Genomic DNA, 16,104 nt, shown 5'->3' on the forward strand with positions numbered 1-16,104 from the left:
TCCTGGGGATGGACTCCCCACATCTCGTGCAACTCCACTGCCCCAAGGGAGTGACAGCAGGTTTAACCCAGCAGCATGTTTTAAAATCCATTAAATCCCTCATCGAACTGAGCAGAGAATAATTAGAGCCTTTTTCTGGATGCTAGCAGACCTGCCCATGTAGCTACAGGTCTTAAACCATTAGCGAATGTTGGGCAGACACTTTGGATCCGAGTGCACGGCAGGTGGACAAACGGGACCCCACTGCTTTGCTCCTCCTCCTGCATCAAGGTCACTCTCAAAGATGGTGTATTTGTCCATCCCTCTAGCGCTGTCTAATCTGGGGGAAATGCAGTGGGTTTTTAATCACAGTTTTTACTTTGCCTTCTGCGCCTTCTAAAGAATTTCTGGCAATCTTACTGCCAGCGTTTAATAACCAGAAATCCTTCATTGCCTTTCCTGCGTGTCGGTAAAAGCAAAAGCTGGAAGTGCATGCAAAGAGGAGAAATCAATAGCCCTGAGGTCATGGAGCAGACCACTCTCCATCCTGTCCTCGTAGATGAGACAACGGCAGCCCAGGGAGGCAAAGTGCCATGCCCGAGGCCACAGCTTGTGAGCAGCAAAGCCAGTGTGTGGAGCTCAGTCTTCCCCCTCTACACACAATGCTCACTCAACCCTCATTAATTCTGGAGCCTGGACTCTTTCCCAGGTGCTGAAATGTTTGCACCACCGACCCCAGATCTCCAGCGTGCATATCACTCCCATCCATCAGCTAGCAAAATTAACCGTAGCCATCTTTCACTGAGCAATTACTTTGTGCCGTATTCAATGCTTCCTGATGCTCATGATGATTTCCATTTGCCCTCACACCATATTATTGTCTATTGTACTGATGATGAATCTGACCCCTAGAGAGGTTAAGTATCTTGCCTATAGTCTCATGGTAACTGGCAGCCCCTTAGAACATTCACTTCACCGCCTCTTCTTATCCTGAACTCTGGGTTAGATTCTAGGGAGCCTAGAAAAATCAGCAACACAGCCCGGCCGTTCTTGACAACCTCATGTAGGGATGGGAATGCGCTAACATTTACCGAATGCCCAAAGGCATAGCAGAGACCCTGCTGGGTGTTTTGTGGACCACTGTGTTATTACCTAGAGCTCAGAGTGTGTCCTGGCTCTAGGATCCTCTGGCCCATGCTGTGTGTCCTTGAGGACAGACTAAGATGCACACATGAAGCAGATGGTGCTGGATCCAAAGGAGAGTGGGAGTGAAGCAACTAGCCAGGGCCTGGGAGACACGTTGGATATAAGGCAGGTCCCTTGTCTGTCCTTGAGAGCATCACCTTGGCTCCCCACAGTGGCTACACTTAGCTGCCCTGCAGTTGAGGTAGAAGAAAATGTAAGGACTTTGCAGACACACAGGTGAGCACTGACTGCCTGTTCTACCATTCCCTGGATAACAATTATGCATACGTTACACAACCCTTCTGCTGAAGTTGGAGTCTTGAATGTTCCACGGAGGCTCATGGGGTAAAGGCTGGCTCCCCAGGATGACACTCTTAGGGGGGATTCATGGAGAGGTGGGTCTTAGTGGTAGGTGTTTTGGTCACTGTGGGCATGATTTAGGGCCTCAGCATCTTCCTCTGTATGTTTTTTGCTTCCTGGACATGAAGTGGGCAGTTTTGCTCTCCCACCTGGTTTCACCAAGATGTGCTGCCTCAACACAGAACCAAACCATGGAAATCATCAGTCATGGACACTGGAGCCTCCAACACTGTGCATGAAAATAAACCTTTTCATTTTGCAAGTTAATTATGCTAGACATTTTGTTATAGTCACGGCAAGCTGACTAACATATCTAATCAGATTTAGTGAAGATCTATCAAGAATTCTATGTGCAGATTGGTAGAAGCTTGAATCTGTGCAAAGTGTTCTGTGAGGTACTGCTTCTTGGATATATGGGATGTGGGGGGAAGTGCTCTGAACTCTCTGAGCTTTACTTTCCTCATCTATACAATGGGAGTATTGATTGAGCTTAGGCAGGAAGCTCATCACAGCGGAGATGTGAAGCTAGATTTTTCTACTAGGTTTGGTTGTATAACGTGGGGTGAGTCCCTAAACCTCTTTGCACCTCTGGTTCACACATACAGAATAGCACCAACCATGGTACCTACCCCCACAGGGTCATTGGGAAAAGGACTTCATAGTTGTAAAGTGCTCAGAGCAACCCCTGGCACTCAGGGCATTTGCTAGTGTCTTTATCTCAACGTGCTATTGTGCATCATTTACAGTACGGGGGACTGCACAGAGGAGATACTCAACAAACTTCCATGTGTCTGAGCTTACATGTTTGGCACCCCTTCCTCTAGCATTGCTCTTTGTGGGGAATCCATGCCACAAAATGAGAGGGACACATGAGCCAAACTTGGTCAACGAGAGGACACCATCACTTAGAAGCAGCGATTTGTACATATGTGAGCACATGAACAAGCTAAGTAATCAGAGTCCATCCTCATGGACCGGATGGTTGACAAAGCCACAACCTACTGGGGTTGATGGGTGAGTCTTCTGCTTTGCTGGGCCAGCATGTCTACTCTTCCCAAGGATGGAGGGAATGAGATGAAGTTCTGCTGGCATCACCAAGCTCCTAGTTCCATCTGTTTCTGAAGCCATCACTACCATTGGACTTCTCATTTACATGAAATGAAATATTTTCTCTTTGGATTAAACTATCTTTAGTTACATTTCTGGCACTTGATAGTAATGTTATTACCATACCACAAGATTTCAATAAATTTCACTTTCTAAACAAGTCTTCTCACTACTCCAAACACATCTTCTTTTACCACCATTTCCTTCCCAAAAGTATTCTTTGGAGAAGCACTGAAGATTAAACAGATTTTGCCTGTAAGACCAACCATAAAAGAAAATTGGTGTCCAGAATTGCTGCTTATCCCACATGGCCCGCGGCGGAGTAGCCAGCCACACACACCCATCAAGTGCTCTGTGGGAAATGCACACCATGTCTATTGAGACATGGTGCCCTTTTAGAACAGAGCCCGTGGCATATGTATACACATTCATGATTGCACATTTATTGATTTCTAATTTGTACCCTGCCTACTTCCAAAGAGGCCCTGGAGTGGCTGACAAAATAAGACAAAGACATAATAGGGCCATTAAGAAAAATCAAAGATCAAGCCCAAAGAGAAAAAAGCAATTGCCGATCACAACTCAGATCTAAGTTAATATAGTTGCCTCAATAAAAAAATTATATTTAGCTCTTAGCTTTTTGGAAGCCATTCAGAATGTGTCAGGATAGGGAACGTGGAGAACCAGGTCTATGGCTCCATACCCAGTGCTGAAGCTACACTGGAACAGAAACCCAGGGAAAAGCCCACTGAATGAATGAATGAATGAATGAATGCGTGAGTCAATGAATGAAGGATTAAATAAACAGATGAGTGGATAAGAGAATCAAGGCTCTCTGAGACCCAGCTATGTTCTTGGCTAATATCATTCACATACTCACCCACCCATTCTATCCATCATTCGGGTATTTACCCACCCACTCCTGTCATGGACAGAGGGACTCTATGTGTCAGTCTCTGTGCCTGACCAAGGAACTAGGGAGAGAAAGATAAAAAAAATGAGCTGATCCTCTTTCCTATCTTCCAGCTGCAGCTCTCTGGCTCAAAGCAGAAGTTCAGCACAATGCTCATGGCAACCAGAAAAACTAAGGAATGACAAGAGTTATCTTAGTTCTTCCACTCCACGGCACTTTAGATCCCAGAAAACATGCAGATGCCATTATTTTTCTGGATACTTACAGCTCCTTTGCAAGGTGGACAGAGACGAGGAGGGTGCCTTCTCTCCCTTACTTATGAAGATGTTTAAGCACAGAAGGGAAAATGAGCCCCTAAACTCTCTTGGGTAGAAACTGGCAATGAGGACATGACCCATGAATTTCTCATGCCCCAGTGCCTAGGGCCCAGCATCTCAGAGACCTGTTGTTACTGTCCGCTCTGCCTGGATCAAGACCAGCCCTGAACAATAAGTGTTCCCTCATGGCCATGGGAGGGGACTCTGTGAGCAAGAACCAGCCCGCCTGACATCAGTGACTGGAATATTCAGACCCCACTGACTCAATCTGTCCCTCAGTCCAGTCCCCACCCAGCACTTTCCCTGCTTCTACAAACTGATGCTGAGATCCCAGGTGCATAGCACAGGGTCTGCGGTAATTCGTTCAGCACAGGCTGGAAAGGGAATGCAGGGCTGGTTGAAGAGATGGCTACTCAACAAGCATGTGAGCGAGCACTGCATTGCTGGCCCTCTGGATCTGTGAGTTTCACAGGTTTAACCAACCATGGACAAAAAAAGCATAATGCAGTATAACAACTATTTACATAGTGTTGTGTTACATTAGGTACCATAAGTAATCTTCAGCTGTTTTAAAGTATACAGAAGGATGTACATAAGTTATATGCAAATACTACCCAATTTTATACCAGGGGCTTGAGCATCGAGGGCCTTTGTTATCCATGGGGGTCTTAATCCATCCCCTATGGGTACAAGCGGCAACTATAGGGAAGGGGAAGTTAAAAACCAGGATGGCTTTTGGTGCATGCATTTGGCATTGCTCCCCCAGCCCAGCGAGATGCCTTGTGCCTATCCAGGTGGATGCAGGCTTGGGGGACCTTAAGGGGAAGAATGGGAAACACAATCTTTCCTCTTTTTAGCAAATCAGCTGAGTCAAGTCAACCAGAGAAATGGGCTTGCATGGCAAGAAAAGACACGGGCGTAGTGCAGGTGCATCCTAGAGAAGGTGGGCGCTACCCCTACTGGAACACCAGCTCATCCTGGCCTGTTCTTGTTCTACCAGAGTTTCTTTTGAAAATAGATTTATGTGCATAGTCCATGTGCATGTGTCTGTGTGTATAGACATGCATAAATATATATTCCCCATTCAGAGCTCATTCTTCAGTGTACACATTCACATGTGTTTCCTATTTTCTGGTTTATCCCAGAGCCTTACACGCATTGTTTGACTGTATAAGTAGGCATTAAACATGGCCATCAGGAAGGAGAGTGGCGGCACGACGCTGAAGCCCCCCCCCCTTTTGTAATATTAGAGTCTTCCCAGCCAGGCTGTAAATCTCAGTGCCTGACTGTACAGCAGTCAGACCCTGTGTGTCCTTGGTCCATCCAGAAAATCAAGTCCTGGGTGACCTAGCTCATTCTAAGATCTATACTGGTATCTACCAGCAAGACCTTAGGTTTATATTCATTAGCTGTTCACAATTAGTAACTATCACTTGCTGAGAACACCCAAGGTACGCAAACCCATAGTCTCTATCACAACCCGCAGCTTTAGCCCCCGGGCTTCTAAACTCTCACAATGAAATCTCACATACAGAGGGTTTCTCCAGCTTCTCCACACTCATTATATTCTGGACCATTATGGAAAATAAAGCAAAAGTCGAGGAATTTCTTCCTTTTTCCACCAAGCCCATCATTCCTGGATGGGCAGTGGACAGGGATGGCTATAGCCAGCAAGGCAGTGAGATTGAACTGCTTCATCTCAATCACTCCAAGCCCTTCAAGGAATTTCCCCCAAGTCAGTACAGACCCAAGTTAAAGTTTTCCCTCTCTCTTGGCAAGGAAAAATCCACCACTATGCATCACTAGTCTTCACTGACTAGCTTTGAAACAAGGAAAAAAATTAGGTCCGCAGGTGTGGGGCTGGGACACTCCATTCCCACACTCTGCAGCCAGGCCCTGACTAACGGCCAGCTTCACACGGCGTGCGGAGCCACACACAAAAGCCACACATGATCGCCGCGTCACCAAAGCCCGGCAAGGCACAAGCAGAGAAGTAAGGCAGTGCTACTCACAGTCTGGTGAGCTTCGGTGTGCTCTGGAAAAGCAATTCTGGAAGGACCTGGAGCTTATTCTTGTTCAGGCGCCTATGGAGAAAAAGAAGGGAAAGGCATCAGGGTATATTAAATTGCACCAAGTGTATTAATAAACACGGCTTTGAATAACCGATCCATGCATCAACAAGTAGTAAGAGGCTCTCTAGATCTTTTGATATGGGATGTTCAACCCAGGTACCATCTTGAGGGAGGGGCTGTCAAGCTGGAGATGCAAGGCCATGGTCATTCCTAAGCATAAACTGAGCCCTGATGCTCTGAGTCTAGGACAGACATCACTAACTGATCACAGCATTCTTTCCCATGGACCCAAGACCAGACTTTTGAGCTTCTTTTACATGAGCTCTAGGTAGTTCTTACCAAGTGATGGAACTGGCATGTGAAACTCACCCCTAAAAATATAAATATCAGAGAAAATATTCCAGATCCTAAACAGTGGAGGCAGTTGCTATAGGAACATAGAATAGGGCAAGGCAGATCACAACGGACCCTTGGACCACAGCAGGGCTGCACTGTGACTTTCATAAGTCCATCCCTTCTGCCTGTGTGTGTTGCTTTCTCCATAAGAAAGTTTTACATATTATATTTCACAAGTGTGTTGGCATCAAAACAAATCCCTTTATATTATATAACGTACGTTTCAATCTAAAAGTTCATTTTTAAAATTTCCTCTGAATTTGAAAAGAAAACCAAAACATTTTGGTCGTGGCTTTAATGCTACGGTGGGCTTCAGCACTGTGCCTGCTGTGCCTAATGAAGAGGTGGGCCTAGGGTCAGGACCAAAGACTGGCAGAGGGTGCAGCTTCATGTAAAGCTCTGCCCAGTAGGAGCAGCCTGTGTCAGGCAAGGTCAACAGAACCCCAAGTCTCTATTGAACGTTACCAGTGCTAAGTATCCACAAAAGACAGGGCCACCTATGCTTCCAGGGGACACAGTCCCTTATGTGATCTCTGTGAAGCTTGTTTGCCTGGGAGAGTTAGCCCAAGAGGAAGACCTCTCCCTGCCTGCTCCATGTCCTTCCCTAGCACATGTCTGTACCTTAATGAGTGAACCCCAAGCCACTGTTCAAGCATATGCTCCAGTGTCCCCAAATCATCTAAAGCCAAAGAGTGGCTGATAGAGTAGGTGAATATTTCCAGCTAGAGTCAGTGGTTACATGGGATAGCTGTGTTAGCCCCATCTTACAGGTCAACAAACAAAGGGAAAGAAAGAAGAGGTTGTGCATGGCTCTTGTCCCCAAAGCCCGTGTTTTTTCCTGCCTCGATGCACCAAGCAGACCTAGTTCCTTGATGGAATTTTTTTCCATTTGTCTCATTTACCCATAGGTCCACAAATAAAAACCTCAGTAGGATGGAAGGGGGGGGGGCGGCTAGAAGGAGCGCAAAAGGAGCCAAACAGTGGGCATGGTGGTGCATGCTTGTAATCCCAGCATTTGGGAGGCTGAGACCAGAGGTTCATGGTTCATGGACAGCCTCAGCTACTACTTAGTGAGGTTCTTTGCAACTCAGCAAGACCCTGTTTCAAAATAAAGAATAAAAAACACAATTATGTCATTTACAGGGAAATGGATAGAGCTGGAGGACATTATGCTAAGTGAGATTAGTCAGTCACAAAAAATAAAAATTTGAAGCCAGGCGTGGTGGCGCATGCTTGTAATCCCAGCATTTGGGAGGCTGAGACAGGAGGACTGTGGTTTGCAGACAGCCTCAGCTACTTAGTGAGGCCCTTTACAACTCAGTGAGACACTGTTTCAAAATAAAGAATAAAAAGTAGGACTGGAGGTATCTTTAGGAGGTAGAATACCCCTGGGTTCCTTCCCCAGTACTGGGAGAAAAAAAAAAAAAAGAAAGAAAAGAAATCAGATGCTCTCCCTAATATGTGGAAGCTAGGGAGAAAATGGGTCATAGGAGAAACTCTAGACGAAGCAGGAAATACTGTAGATGAGCAAATAAGTTGACCTAACTGAGGGAATGAAAGGGGGCAAGAGAGAAATTCTCTAATGCACATGATGTACTTTAACAAACATATCAAAGTCAATCACTAAGCCAAACATGTGAAGGAGGGAGGGGGAGAGAATGGGGCGGGAATTGGGTAAGGGCTAATTGAGTGATATGTGCATGTATGTTTTTACCATTGTGTATCCCATTAAGATGTATGACTATAATGCACCAATAAAAAAATTTTTTTTAAATAGAGTTGGGGTATATCTTGGAGGAAGAATGCTCCTGGGTTCTATCCCCAGTATCACAAAAAAAAGGAAGGGGGTGAATGCAGGACAGAGGTGCCTTTAAGATGTCATCAAAGCCCCTCCTTAAAGTGAGTGACTTGGCCTGAAGGGCTTCATGGGCTTCAGGCAGCGTGGGGGCAGATGTAATCCGGGTGCTGCTGGAGACTTCGGATTAGAATGAGATCAAGAATAAAGGGTAGGAAGGAGATGAGAACGGTGCTAATTCTCTGCCAGCTTCTACAGGGGACTGACTCCCATTCTCTCTAATGCACTTTTCTCAATTTTTAAAAACCATGGTAAAATCAGACCTTTTAAGTACACAGCTCAGCAGTGTTGAGCATGTTTACTTTGTTGCACAAATGATCCCCCTATAGTTTTTCATTTTGCAAAGTTGAAACTTCATACTTGTTAAAAAACACTCATGTGCCTTGCTCCCAACCCTGGCAACTATTGGTCTGCTTTCTGCCTCTCTGAATTAGCTCTCTGCTCTTTTGACCATGCCTGGAGTCCTCTCTTTGGGTGCTTGTGTCAGAGCAGGGGAAGGGTGAGGTAGAATCCAGTTCCTTGCTGACAGAACTTCCCACATAGTGGTTGACACTTCCCCCTGGGACAGGTGGAAGCCACGGGCTATGTAGAAGGCATGGTGTTATGCCTGTGGGCTTAGCCAGGGCCGAGTTCGAATCTGGCTGTATCTTGTTCTCCCTATGAAACCTAGATGAAGCTGCCTAGTCTCTGGAGCCCCGTTTTGCCTCTGCACAAACACCCTGCTTCTTTGGCTGATGGTGGGGGAGTCTTACGGGACCCGGTGCATGTGCAAGTGTTCAGCTGTGAGATTCGGCCATACTCATCATAGCAACCATGACTGAGACCTACTTGCGTGTTGAACACTGTGCCCCAGCTGCAGTGATGCCTGAGGCAGGCCTTGTCCTTCTCCTTTTCTCTTATATAAGTTGTCCAAAGCCTGGGGAGCTCCGACACATCTCCAAGGTCACAGCCAGGGCCTGGGTGCAGTTAGCCTGGCTCCAGAGCCCGGGTTCAGAACCACCGCAACACTCAAAGCCTTCAGTGACTGCCAGTTCCTGCCCTTTCCCCTTTTTTCATTTTCCTCTGCTTCTTTTCATTACTTTACATCTGCTTCTTGTCACTCCTTCCACCCCAACCCAGGCACTGATCCACCCAGGCACACTACCCTCCCTATAAAGACCTCTCTTGGAGGTCCCCAAGGCAGGAAATGGGTCCCTACGTGGGTCTGTCTGGAGCCACCCTCTATTGTCGGATCTGTACAAAGCCTGCTAAGAGTTACATTCAGACATCTGACACTCTGGTCTAGGCCAAAATCCTAAAACCCGGCCCTGCCACTGCCTACAGTGGGCAGGGCATTTAGTGTGCTCAAAGTCCTAAACCAGAGCTGGAACTAAAAATAAAACCAGCTCAGCTCTGAGGCTCCCGGAAGGGGAGGGATCATTTTCATTTCTTTGCCGGTATTTGTGGCTGGACAAAAATAAAAATGCAACCAAATTTAGCCAATTGTGCTTTGTCCGCTGCTTTGTAAACCCTGAACGAGGATTCTGGGGCAGCCAGGCTGGGCTCTGAGCCCAAAAGCCAGGGCCTGTCTACCTCAGCTTAAACAGGTTGCATGATAGTTCTTGGTATCAGGAATGGAATCTATTTCCAGGTTATTCCAGAATTTATTCACGATAGGAAACAGGATGACCTGGAAGGTCTTCTTTGAGAGCCAATGTAGGCTCTAGGCTGTAGGGTTCCTGCTCCTTTGGGGCTGCTAGGAAAGCAGCCCCTAATGGGAAAATAAGCAAAACAAAATGTGCTATTCTGCTGATACAGGGACAGGTAAGTCCTAGGATGCAGACAGTGGCTACTGGCCACAGGGTGCACACACCATCACTTGTCCTGTCACTCTGGGCACAGAGGTGGGCAACCCCAGCCACAGGTCAAGCTGGAGGTCAATCTGCGACTCCTGGGTGGTGAACGGGACTCGACGGAGCCCAAATGAGAACTGAACTGAGCAGGTCAGCAAACAGGACATGGGTCAGGTCAACAACAGGCTAAAGCACACCCAGGTGTCCCCTCTCCCTCTAAGATCAAAAGTGCTTCTCAGATTTCCTACTGGAATGATGGAGAACATCAAGGTCAAATAAACACTGGTTTCTGAGCTGCAAAATGACATTGCTTTTCAGCCTGAACTGTGAAGCTCTATGAAACAGAGCCCTGTCTTTGTGGAGCCAATGAAGGATTTGCTGGATATATCTGGGTGTGTAAAATATAATTAAAGGCTTCTCCTTTATTTAGTTCATCTATTTAGCCAACCATTCAACCACCCATCCATCCAACTATCCATTTATTCAGTCGTACACCTACCATCCATCCATTTGCCCATCCATCCTCCATTCTTCCCTTTTTCTAGTCCTTTTTAGATATAAACATGCAAAGAATAAGAAGATGCAGTTCCTTCTTTGAAGAATGTCATCTGCTAGAGGAGGCACTAGATTGAAAAAAATTGCATGGTGATCTTGTAAGCAAAGGTGCTGTTGGGGGTTGGGGGGGGGAGACAGCTGGCCCAGTCCTGGTTAAAGGAAAGCTTCCCCAGAGTAGGGTGTTTGAGACTAGTTTTGTAGGATGAGTGTGACTCTTCAAGAGACACAGTCAGAAAGGCGTAGGCTTGGAGCATGTGTGTTTCTATGGAGAGCCAGGTGAGGGGCACTTGGAGAGCTATCCTGCATTGCTGGAGTATGGGGGTGATTCAAGAACCCAAGCAACAGGGGTGTGCAAGTAGGTAGAGGTCATGATAAAGGATCATGATAAAGAATTGGGCTTGGCCTTTTTTTCCGTGTGTGGAAAGTAATAAGGAGCCACCAGAAGGATTTGAGAAAGAGAGAGACCATCTGGTTTGAATTTTAGAAAATGCTCTCCAGTGACAGTAAGCTTGGTTTAGAAAGGGGTGAAATTGGAAACAAGGAGACCAGTTAATTAGGCTCTTGAGTAATCATTGTGGCTCTGTGAGTGTAGGAGAAAGATGAGATGTCTCATCCATAGGGTTCTGTGACCAAATGCCTCAGAGCTGAGGAAGGTGTAGGAGTGCAGGAGTTAAAAATGGCCCTCCAGATCAAAATCAGAGAATTATAGCACTATATGCATACTCATGTTCATAGCAGCACAATTCACAATAGCCAAATTACGGAACCAACCTAGGTGTCCGTCAATGGATGAACGGATTAAAAAATTATGGGAAATACACATAATGGAATTCTACTCAGCAATAAAGAAGAATAAAATTACATCATTTGCAAGAAAATGGAAGGACCTGGAGAACACTGCGTTAAGTGAGATTAGGCGGTTACAGAAAGTGAAGGGTCATATTTCTTTTATATGTGTAAGCTAGGGAGTAATTGTGATACCAGAGGGACTCTAAATAATGGAGGGGCTCCTCACTGCAGCTAGGGAGGTGGTCTAAGGGAAGGGGAAGGGAAGACTGAGGCTCACTAATGGAAATACTACCGACTATGTGTACATATGTGAACATACCAATGTCAATTCTACTACTTTGTACTGGAAGGAGGAAGATGGGGAGGCAGGAGGGTATCAGGTGTCGTGTGTATGAATGTTCCTGTCAACATAATCTACATTATGATATGACACCATAATGTGCCAATGAAATCACAAAACTGTGGCTCTCCGGGTCCTGGCTTGGCTAACTGATCAAAATGACCAATTGTCCGTGAATAGTATCAAGAAGAGAGAAATGCCACACAGAAGGAGATCTGTTCATGAGTTAGAATCTCTGTACCACTGAGGTCTTCTAATTATGTTTTGACAGCTAGTGCCTAGTAATACCATGAGTCAAGGACTGGGCAAAACACTTTGCTTGTCTTGTCTCACCGAATCCCTGCATTTTTCTGGGGATAGCTCACTTCCTGTTTCTAAAAAAAGTACAGAGGCCTAAGAAGGTTGAGGCGCGCACCCAAAAATCAAAGTCCACCAACATAGTGGGGATGGGATTTGAAGGCAGATGCCTGATGCCAAGCCTGCGTTCTTAGCCACTGAGTGTAATGATCATATGTAATTTAGCCCTTCATTATAAACTATCTTGATTTATTAGGTAATGTGTGCATCTTATCTTCCTGTTAAGTTCTAAGGATTGTTCACAGTAGGAATTACGTCTAATGTACCAACAGCAGCCACATAGCACCAGGCTCACAGGAACTCCCAAGGAGAGCTTGTTGAATTTCATGAATTGATCAGAAAGCTTGAGGAGCCAGGTTGGGAACCTGAAGAATCAGCAGTCCTCTTGGGCTAGGTGAGAGAAACAATCTTGTGTGGAAGGGCACAGGATCTCAGAGACTCAGCTTCCAGATTCATCTGCCCCAGAAATGAGCAAGGCCAGAAGGAGTCATGTGCACAGCTTCCCTCTCAGGGAAAGGACAGGGCCGGGGGCCTTTGGGATTGCCTGTAGCATGGCAGCTGTCTTGTATTTCTCAGATAGGTGTGGAATGTCCAGCTGATGGGCCAAGGCAGGAGAAGGTCCAAGTGTGCTGGTCACCAAAGCTCACCAAGGTAGTTGGCTTTACTGATGCCTTCAATGGGCTCCCTCTTCTAGACAGATGGTAGGCATTCTGGGTTATTTCTCAGTCTACTGGTACTTTTGGAAACACCTTCAAGCCTACACAGCAAGGGCCAAAACTTTGTTAATCAGGCCACTTGCAGTGCAAAGCCCATGGACAGGCTCCTGGTCAGCAGACCCCAGGGATGACAGCGGGCACCAGGGCAAGGGTGGAATCAAACTACAAAGGTCTCCATCTTTCTCTCAGAGGTGGTATCATCGTTCACACCTACAGGTATCACAAAAAATCAGGGACAAAAACTTGAACTCTGGCTGTTTCCATCAGTTGTTTGCTGAAGCTGCTTGCGGAGGTTTCCTTGCCTGGCAAACAAAGAAAATTCCGATTTTTCCCCCTGATACAGGAATTTCCATAATCCAAACCAGATGTGATCAGATCAGCACGCAACCTGATGTGCGAGGGATGTTGGTCTGTACCAGTCATGATCAGAATTACCCTTCATGTGTAGCAGAAAGCTCTGGGCTTACCATCTTAATACCCACGGCCACGTTAGTTGGGTGACTGCTACTCTTTGACTTTGGGCTTTGATTTAATGGGGGAGAAGCAGCAAACAGCCTTGTGCATCTATAAACAGGGTTTCTTTTTAATGGCAATTATGAACCAACCCCAAATTTATTTCCGTGGTTCAAGAGACAAGCTGACCTGAGCTTTGGCTTCTGTGGTGTGCTCAATGACATTTAGGTTGGCTTATGCGAGTTTTGAAAAACTGGCTATTTTTAGTTTGTAACTTCCAAATGTCCTAATAGCAATTAAAAACCTTTACTTCTGACATTTCTGATGGGGGGACTTTGTGGTTGTAGTCTATGATTCTTGCCTTAAAGCCATCTTCTCTTCTCTGAAGTTGTTTATGAGACTCTCTTTTAAAAATGCTTTACCGATTATTTTAAGAACACAACTCTTATATAATAGCAGCGGATGTGCCTCACAGGATACCTGAGAGGACTGAATGGTTTAACATCTGCAGAGGCCCTCGTACGGTTTCTCCAGGGCTCAATAAATGGTAGCGGTTGCAGCTACTGCTATTATCGTTATCTTCTTCCCTACATGTCCCCAGAGCTCAGAAATACAGATTTATTTCTCCTTCACAGATGACTGTAGTGGTCAGCAAGGCAGTAACAAATGAACTCCAAAATCTCACTGGGTTAACACAATAAACACTTATTCCACACTCATGTAAAGGGCATGTTCTATCTCAGATGACACGTAAAGAACATGTGGCCTCCCAGGCTTCTGCGCCAGGGGAAGAAAGGGAGGAGGAAGAACACCAGCTTTTAACCCCTTTGGCCCTGTGGTGACACACATCCTTTCTGCTCTCAGCCTATTGGCCAGAAGAAGTCACGTGGGACATGGAAATTGCAAAGGAAACTGGGAAATCTTCAGGATTCCTTGGATATTTAGTAAAAAATATTATAATAAATAATATGCTTTAAGCATGAAAGCAGCAGGAATAATCTCTGTTTCTGTCCTTTTTCTCTTCCTTCCTCTCTTCTGTCAACATAGGGCATTTATCACCTGCTAAGGGCTGTGCTAGGTGTTCTGTGTGCATCTTCTCACTTTGCCCTTAAAACAACTTTTAAAGTAGGTATTGTTATGGTCCTTATTTTAAATGAGGAAGCTGTGATGCAGAGAGGTTCAAAAATTTATCAAAAGCCACAAGCTAATAAATAAGGCTTGAACAAAGGTCTCTTGGACAGTTGATTTGAACACCTCTGCCATTCTGCTTCCTTAATTCTGATCAAGAGGCAACTCTACAATCCTGGAAAAGAGGCTGGTAATGAGGAATGTTTACCAATTCTATGGTGAGGAAAATAGAGCCCAGGCTGACTTGGTCTTATGGTCCACACCTGTTTCCTAGCTTAACCTTACCCTCTAGTTTCAGAAGAAGTCTTTGAGAATCTTAGGAAATCACTGCCCCAAGGTAGGTGGAGAATCTTGTGCCACCTATTAAGAGAATTTATCCTTGTTTCTCTCAGACCTAATAGATCTATCCTTTCAAATTTCCTGAGTATGTTCTCAGCCCTGCATGTCCCTATGAGGAGTTGTAGGTCCCCCATGTAGGTGCCCTATATATGCAGCTCTAGAGAACTCAGGGCCTTTCCCAGGATCTTGCCTTACTGAAACCAGCTCAGGACCTCAGCCTGTCAAGAAAACAAGCACAAAGCCCCCCCGCACCCCACCTGAAACAACCCTTTGAACTCTCCTACACCTCACATTGAACCAATTTTCCCCCAATTACATGGCTGTTAGGGAAACACAAAGCACATCAATGGCCAGAGCCTGCCTTGCCTCTGACCTCCACCCTGCACACATGGCCCTGCAAGCAGAAGCCCTTGATTTCAGGAGAGGAGAAGGGGGAAGGGAGGAGAAGGGCGTGAGTCATGTCCATGCAAGTGCAGCGAAAAACTACCAACTCTGCAGAGAATGAGCCCAGAGGCACAGGTGTCCTTGGTCCCAGGGCCACTGACCTATGAGGCCTAAGTCACATTTGCCTAGAATGATGCAGGGGAAGTCCCGAGGCTGTAGTCAACAGGCTGCTTCAAGTAGGATCATGGTGAAGAGAGTAGGTCACTGGAATCTCCCAGAGGACTATGCATAGAGTTATATGTTGGGAAACCAAGGGCTTAGATAGACCCCAGGGATACATGTAGGATGGGAGAAAGCACACACTTATGCACACATGTTAATGAATGTACACATACACACACACTGCATATATAATGCACGTGCAGCCTAACACATGTACAGCCCCAGAGCTGCTCAGCTCCATTCTAGGCAGTCAGACCACTTGGCACAGCCAAAGTTCAAATCCCATAGTTATCTCTTCACCTTGCATTTCATCATAGGAACAACAAGGCAGGTAACTCTCCAGGCTCAAGAACGATGATCCTGTCTGAGATGCTCTAGTCTACATTTTTCCTGCCTCTGGGTTCTTATACCCATGGCTCCCTTCTCTGGGAATGTTCTTTACCCTGCTCTGGGGAGGCAGCTACAGAGGGGTTACGAAGTGGTAAGAATCTGAAAATAATTCATAGATAGAGGAAGTAGAATTTGCTGATGGATTCAAAGTGAGGCATGAGAAAAAGGAGAGTCAAGAATGAGGTTGAGCTTTTGGCCAATGCATTGAAAACTTTAGAATTTCTATCATAGAAAGCAGGGGCACACTAGGGCTAGAGCAGAGTTGTATGACAGGAAATAGGTCTGGAGGTATTAAATTGTACATGCAATATACAATTGTATACGCAGTGTATGTACAAGTATAGACACCTAATAGACAGCTGGGTATACAACTTTGGGTTTTGGGGATGAGACCAAGATAGAGATGACTGTGGTA

General features: G+C 45.8%; 1 protein-coding gene across 2 annotated transcripts in view; it reads right to left on the reverse strand.

Annotated features, from left to right (window-relative positions):
- Positions 1–16,104, reverse strand: part of SLIT3 (slit guidance ligand 3) — a gene marked incomplete at both ends in the record, with an annotated part of 608,792 nt that overhangs the window by 499,808 nt on the left and 92,880 nt on the right. For both annotated transcript variants that reach the window (XM_080699310.1, XM_080699309.1), the window contains one exon: positions 5,874–5,945. In XM_080699310.1, coding sequence (XP_080555436.1) covers positions 5,874–5,945 — 72 coding nt within the window. The remainder of the gene's footprint in view (positions 1–5,873; positions 5,946–16,104) is intronic.

Source organism: Muscardinus avellanarius (assembly GCF_963383645.1).
Source record: "Muscardinus avellanarius genome assembly, chromosome: 7".
NCBI lineage: Eukaryota > Metazoa > Chordata > Mammalia > Rodentia > Gliridae > Muscardinus > Muscardinus avellanarius.